We start from the raw sequence: 7,916 nt of genomic DNA, 5'->3' as shown, positions 1-7,916 counted from the left end.
AGGAAGAGCCTCCAAGGCTCTTTTGGATTCTGCTTCCGCTTCCCTGGACCAAAGTCAGAGAGTTCTTCTAGCCGCCACCACAGAAGCCGACATTGAAGATGACAAAGATGCTATGTTCTATGCTGCCTCATACAGATACCCTGAGGCCTCCTTCAGGAGTAAAGCAAGGGTAAAAAGGTCTGAATCCTGCAATCCTTCTGCCAGTCGGTCAGCCCAAGTTTCCATAGCCCTAGCAACCGATACAGATGACAGCATGGGTTTAAAGGAAGCTCCAGCTGCTCCATAAATGGATTTCAAAATTCTTCCACCTTACGATCAGTGGCATCCTGAAGTCTGGCGGTGCCTGGCACTGGAAGTGTAGTGTGGAGCACCAGTCATGCCACCGGTGTATCCACTCCAAGAACCTGTTACCAGCGTGCTAGGTCATCTGGCTGTAATGGGTACAGAGACATAAATCTACGTGGAACCACTATTTTGCGATCGGGCTATGACCAGACAGATTCTGCAATCTCCCTTAATTCCGATGGAAGGGGGAAAACAAACCATGGATTTTTTAACCTTTTTGAATAAGCCTTGGTTACCTGATGTGGGCTTGTCAATGTCAACAAGGTCTAATGCATGCAGTACTGCCAGAACTAGTTCAATGCCCTGGTTTCTGTTTCAGTCATCCAGGTCTAAGATCTGTGTCTGGGAATCTGACTCATCCAGAAGTTCCCCGTCCTCCTCTGATGATACCTCAGAGTCAGAGTCCGAGAGGAGAGGATGTTTCACTCTGTGGGCTAGATTTACTAAGCTGCGGGTTTGAAAAAGTGGGGATGTTGCCTATAGCAACCAATCAGATTCTAGCTTTCATTTATTTAGCACTTTATACAAAATGACAGCTAGAATCTGATTGGTTGCTATAGGCAACATCCCCACTTTTTCAAACCCGCAGCTTAGTAAATCTAGCCCTCTGTCTTTTATTTCTAAACCCTGATGGTCCTGGGTAGTCTAAAAACAGGTTTAATTTTTCTATATTGCTAACTAAAGCACTGGACCAAACCGGTCCCACTGGGAAAGGCCTGAGGGAGTTAATGAGGATGAGAGGCCACTTGGACCTAAACCTGCACTCTCCTCTTGTTGGGACAGTATTGCCGTCTAGGTTACCCCTACTAACGAGGTAGAGGGGTGTTCACCCACAGATGTCTCTCACCGGTGGCTGAAAAGCTGCAGCAGTGAATCCACCGACTGTTGTAAAGACGCTGCCCACACCGATTCCTCCATGGCTATAGGAGCCGAAACCTGAGACTGCACGGTCTGAGGCCACACTCACAGCCCACACAGAGCGCCCCCGGGTCCTGTTGTCCCACAGGTAATTTTATTTTACATTTTGAGCAATTATAATATTTAGCTCTAGTATTTCCCCTTATTAGACATAATTACTGAATAGGAATTGTACCGAATAAGAAAGCACAGTATACAATCACACAAGGCACAGAGTGAAACCTAAGAATATAACTGATCTCTGACTAAGTCACCAGTAGTATCTCAGAATCTATAATCATATTATATATATATATATATATATATATATATATATATATATATATATATATATATATATATATATATATATAATCTACCTCTATATCTATATACACATACACACACATTTTAGTGGGTAGAAGACAATACGTGCAATTATGTGACTACTTTCTTATATCTCCTGTAATACACAATATACCGCCTCTTTTATAGCAAGTACAGTGTAATATAAAGAAAAGAATAATACTTAACCTTCCAAGCTAATGTATAGCAGTCAGGAGGGTGTACAGCAGCAGCCAAGTCTGTTTGCGTTTGACTGCAAGAGTTTCTCCTTCCACAGCAATGTTTTGGCACTCTGGAAGAAACCATCCTGCCGATTAAGACATGGGGAGCTCTATAATAACTCCACCCTGTCTGAAACGTCCAGCGTTTTTGCTTGGCCTCCTGCTCTTTTCTAGAGTTTGTCTGCGGTGCTTCTTTTATTAAGCCCGCAGACTCTCTCTGTTAATGCTGTTGCATCATTAATAATAGCTCCCCCCCCCCTTTGAGGAAGAGACTTGTTAGCTCCTTCAAGATGGCGTCTGCCATCGCTCTATGCTCCACAGAGCAGCGCCAGTCCTCAGAAACTGAAGTGACCTCGGCTTCTCCCGCCACGCGCCACCATCAGAAAGATGATAAATGCCATTTTTCTGAGCACAGCAGCTCTCACTTCCTGACAGCGCTGCAGTAACCTGTAAGTTATGCAGCCTAGCTGTCCCAGCACTTTCTATCTTCTTTCCACTAACAAGGATACAAATGGCCTATAAAAATAAATAAATAGCAGCAAAGCAAAAGTAAGCCCAACTCCTTGGGCACTTAGACTACACTGACTAGCTACAGGGGGTTGTAGAGGGGATGAGCCTGTCAGCAGCCACAAATTAAGTGCCAACTCCACACTCTCCAACTACAACCCCATTGTCCCCCAGATAGGATGAAGGAGAAATCCCTCTTCCTCTGTAGATGGATTCTGAGCTACTGGAATTAAAATGACATGAATTCAATGGAACTTTGAAACCGCCTGGTGTTGTAAAAGAACAACCTCTTCTTCATGAAAAACTAAGAATGGAGTTTTGCAAGATAGAGCTTCCAGCTCTGGCACCCACTGGGTCGAGAAAATGGGCAAGAGAAAAAATGTTTTCCATGTGACAGAATCAAGTGATTTCAATGGATATTGTTGCAGTGCCTTCTACATTAAATTCAAGTCCCAAGGGACTAGTGGAGACCTGAATAGTAGACGCACATGAATCACAGACTGCATCTCCTTGCACCTAGGTGCACTACTTCCATTTTTGAGGGATGCCTCCAAAATGAGAAGTCATATACATTAATTTGTGCTGGGCCACCTAAATGCACAGATGCAAATCCAAGGTTTTTGCGCAGTGTATTGAATGTGCATTGCAAATCAAGTTCTATGCTTTTATACTATAAAGGCAAAAACAGGAGAATGAACATTCTGAGTCCACAGCTAAAATATGGACAGCTAAAATATGGAGGTGCACAAAGTACCCATGTGACAGTAACCCAATAGTGCATGTTTTCCATGTGTTTTACAAACGGCATGTGTATCAATTAGTGATGTTCCAAAGGATAAAATACATAAGTGTTTTCATAAATAAATACCTGGTTCACTTGGATCTGTCCATGCTGGATCCTCTGAAGTTCCACCAGGGAAAGCTTTGACTAAATTTAGATATGAATTTAGCATTGATACAGCTCTACCGGTGGTAGTCATGTTCCCAAACATAAGGGTGAAACGAAAGGAGGCGGTGCCTGTAAAATGTAAATAAGAAAACTTCTATAATATACAGGCGCAGCCTTCCTTCCGTTTCACCCCTAAGAGTAAGAATAATAATGCCGGCGTTGAAAGTCATATGATTGTACGCCTGGCTTCTTAGATAGTCGTGCTGATTGAAAATAATTTTTTAAAGAATCAGTGTTCGCAGTCAAGTTGTCGGGGTAAGTGTTGTCGTCGTATTCTTCATCGCACTTACGTACCTAACCCACCTCTACATCAGATTGTTGTTTATATCAAAAGGCATGTATTAAGTCTGGGCATGTCATCTAATGTAAGAGAAGGTATATAGATTCCTTTCTGCTATCATGACAAAGGAACTTGTTACCACAAAAGTTCTGGAGGCTAGCTTAGTCTATGCGTCATTGTTATGTTGTGCACCTTTATTTTTTATAAAACAATCGCTTTGGCTGAATAACTATCTCTTACTATATGGAAATAATATTTTATTGCAATCAATAAAGCAATGCTTTCATGCGAGTGTTTAGACATTTGGAGGAAACAGCAAGGTGTGACACAAAACTTGTGTGTCTTGAGGACCAGTGTGGAGAAACACTGCCATACACTGCATACGATAAAATACATTAACATACCTAGGAACCAGTGTGGGGCGATGAGGGAGCGGTCATTGATCCTAGAGACAGGCAGTCTTCCGAGATGTGTGCACTCGCCTGGAGCTGGGGAGAGATGTTAGAAGGAGATGAGGAGGTAAGGATCAGGAAGGGAGGGAAGAAGAGGAAGGAGCAGCCCTGGCCTGATCCGCACGGCACATGCATTAAGGTGGCTGGTTTCTGGGGAGGAGCCAGTTACCAGCAAGCAAATCAGTGTTGGGCCGGCCACTAATAGTCTAGGGCCAGCCACATTAGCTTGGATCACACAGACTGCCATGCCGGGCCCATCTGTAAATATATATATCAGGAAAAAAGGAGGCAAACCTATGGGGCTCCTATGCTTTTGGGCCCCTGGGCTGTGTCCATGTGGTACGCCAGCCCTAGATGTGTTGCCCAAATTAACCAATCACATTCTAGTTATTTACCTGCCACATTCTAGTAAATGATACCTAGAATCTCATTGGTTGCTACGGACATCACCTCCAACATTTACTTTTTAGAAGGTCTGATAAATCTATCCCTAGGAATAAAAATTAAAAACGGACTGTGCATAGGATGTTCCATACACCTGTGCGCACATCTATTTATTGCATCTTAACTGTTTAAAAGTCCCAGGTCGAAAAGCTATTTTTTTTTTTTATCAAGCATGGAATTTGTGGCAACTTTTATAAGGCATTAAAAAATATCAAAAGGTCAATACAACAATTTTTATTATATAATATACCAATTTTCCCTTATTACAAAAAATAAACAATGTTTATAAACAATGTTTTTTTTTATAAACCATCAGACTGTGATTGTAAGATCTGTCCATCCTGTATCACTGAGTCACCAGCAAGGGTATCCTGTACAATACTAAACTGGTTACAAATTCTACACAGTAAACAAAGGCCTGAACATATTGCAAAACGGTTGAAACTGAGTCACTTAATTTTACTGCTCCTTTGTTTTATCTGTGCAGTGTATCTTCACCACTTTGGAAAAAAACATAAAAGAAAATTCTCCTTCAAAATATAAAAACTTTTAATATGTGTAAAATTTTTTTTTTGAACTTTGCGATCAATTTAATTAGAAATTAAATGTATGACTTTGTCATTGTGTGTATAGTCTGTATATGTCCCTTTAAGCCTTTATAGGTGCCATTGTTGCAGAAGGTTTAGTCTAAAATCGGCTTTCTAAACAATAGATCAAAAGCAATAAAATATATCAAACTTACAATAGTTCTAACAGCAAAGTTCAATATTCGTAAATGTTACCAATTATATTAAAAAAAAAGAGTATTGAGTTGACAGTATTCCTTTAAAATTACAATATCAAAACCATGGCGTTGTACAATGTTCAAACAGAAAACTTCTTCTCAAACAAATCCCATATGGCGGTTGTTTTTCTTTGCACTTGATTTGGTCAGTTTTGTCCAACAGGAAGAACTATAACAACGCATGACATGGAGAGAAGACGTGCAACTAGATGTAAGATCAAAAGTAAGTCGTGATTCCACCACATAAGGAGTGTCATTACGGTTTTCGGATTAGGTCTCCAAAATAGACAGAAATAGTTTTCAGTTTCTTGTTTAGGAAATTCTGCTCTATTTCAACTTGCCCACCAGGGCCAGCAAGCGAAGCCACCTTTAAAAAACAAAGATAAAAACAAATAAATAAAAGACGAAATAGGAATATATGGTAATATAATAATAATAAAAAAAAAAAAAAAAAAAGTGTGTGTAGAGCGTAATTTACAGGTGTGGGGCCTATTGTGTAGGAAGCAATTATGAGCAATGTGCCTAAAATCCACTCCCCACCTCATTAAACGGTTTAGATTCTCTTAAAAATGATATAATAATACATTACTGCTGCAATTTTATGTTTTTTGTTTTAGGAACTTTGTGGACAATGGATTTCTGGATAAGAGATGCCACACCTATACATCAAAGGTTAAACAATTCTAACCTGTTTATTTTGTTAAAGAATGTTTAACCAAATCATAAGATCTTTTTATAATCATATTGTCTTGGTCATGCATGAGGAGTCATCTGGTAAAGCTGGGTACGCACTACAGAAATTTCAACCAACTTTTTATGCCGAGCAATTTTACATGCGATCGATGGTCCGATCACTCGGTCCGTGGACTGCATACAAACTAGCCTTGTTTAGGACGATAAAGGGAAGAGCGGACGTCCCTTTAGCAACTTTTTACAGCCATGTTGTCGTGAGCAATGATTGCAATTTCATACACACTGAAGCAACATTTGCGGGAAATGTAACGAGATACCAAAGACATTAGCATAAGGGGGCAGAGCTTTCGCTCTAGTTAACTCCCAAAACAGCATAAAAACAGAAGGCTACACTGTCTCTTCATTCATTCCTATTTGTAAACCTACAATGGCTACAGTAGTACAAGAACAAGCAACTGCACTTTTTCTGCTTGCTGTGGCAAGAAGACTGCAAGTACGGAATTAACTTTATTACAGATATAGAAGTGTAATGGTAAACATTTTTTATTTTCTTGCTTCATAGATACCATCGTCATATCCGATGAAAGTTCGGAAGAAAAAAATGTTGCCAAGCTCAACAAATATTTTAAAGAAATGAAAGGAAATATAGCCAACATTAAGAGAAAAAAATTAAAAACCTTGATAATACTTTTGATGACATGTATATGCTGTTTGCAACTGTTGTGCCACAAACCAGTAGCACCCTTTCAGTGTAATACTTTTTTTTTTTTTTTTTTCACGTGTCATTGTACTATACAAATTTTATATATATATTTTTTTTTCCTGCATTAACACTGTGTGGTTTATTCAGAGTATTTTACAAATATTAGTTAATAAAGGTTAATATGACTTTATAACTTTAATAGTTTTTAAACTTTATAAAGGTTATATGAGAATTGATTGCCAACATAGATGCAAAGGGTAATAACACACGTGCTTTATACACGTGTAATGGTCTGCAGCCAGATAGGTGCAATATACATCTATACAAAACACACGCCTGTGATGTGCGGATACCGCACAACGTGGGACTGGGACAGACATAAAAAATTTCCATACACACTCCCCCCAGGTCGAGGAAGTATCGGAGGCTTGTCATGGATCGGACGGAAGTTTATACACACTACAACAACGGAAACGAGATTGGAAGGAAAATATTAAACGGTACGGCCAACCAAATGAGGTGACAATCGTACATTTGGGCAGACTTTTACCATCGTGTCACTACACACACTGACCCGACTTTTGAACGAGTGGTCGTATGTCGGCTGATTGAGCCGATTATTGGACGAAAACCGTGTAGTGTGTACCCAGCTTAAGAAAGCACACTATTATACTGTATATACTACCAACTTGTTTTTTTTTTTTTCTTAGACCAAGAATATAAAGTAGCTTAGCCTGAACTAAAATACAGAAAAAACAAGAAGTATATACAGTCTGCATGGAAAAATGTAAAGTGGGATTGTACAATTGCCCTCTCCCATCATATTTACTTTAAGATATATCAAACATTTTTGGGACACCGTCCTAAATTGATTTCATGACATACAGGATAAAAAGCAAAGAACAGCATTACCGGCTCTACCCTGTGTATGTACTTTCCTTACTGCTTTAGAACACAGAGGTTTTTTAGTCAGAAAATGGTGGCGTTGTAAAAAATAAATCAATCCATCTAACACTGCCCTCTGGTTGTGAGACATGGCAGTACCCCCACCTACAGCTTGTTGGATGACCATGAGACAAGGGGGAAAGGAATTACTAGGCAGCTTTAAAACACCCCACAAATCGCTGGTGATTTTCACCTAGAAAGTGCAGGATTTACTATCCGTTGGCTTGGAGGGTTAAAACTCAAGCCACCAGAAAAAACACTGGAAACCAAGACAGGAAAAAAATAGTGGCTGTGGGAGGCAACACTGCCCAAACCGCATGTTGGTTAAGTTATCTGCCCAATCAGAACATT

General features: G+C 39.8%; 1 protein-coding gene across 4 annotated transcripts in view; it reads right to left on the bottom strand.

The window, feature by feature from the left end:
- Window positions 1-4,658: 4,658 nt before the first annotated feature.
- Window positions 4,659-7,916, bottom strand: part of TGS1 (trimethylguanosine synthase 1) — a 52,881-nt gene continuing 49,623 nt past the window's right edge. For all 4 annotated transcript variants that reach the window (XM_075213525.1, XM_075213527.1, XM_075213526.1 and 1 more), the window contains one exon: window positions 4,659-5,591. In XM_075213525.1, coding sequence (XP_075069626.1) covers window positions 5,481-5,591 — 111 coding nt within the window. In that variant the 3' untranslated portion in view covers window positions 4,659-5,480. The remainder of the gene's footprint in view (window positions 5,592-7,916) is intronic.

Source organism: Mixophyes fleayi, chromosome 5 (assembly GCF_038048845.1).
Source record: "Mixophyes fleayi isolate aMixFle1 chromosome 5, aMixFle1.hap1, whole genome shotgun sequence".
NCBI classification, from domain to species: Eukaryota; Metazoa; Chordata; class Amphibia; order Anura; family Limnodynastidae; genus Mixophyes; species Mixophyes fleayi.
This window is presented reverse-complemented; position numbering and strand designations above follow the sequence as displayed.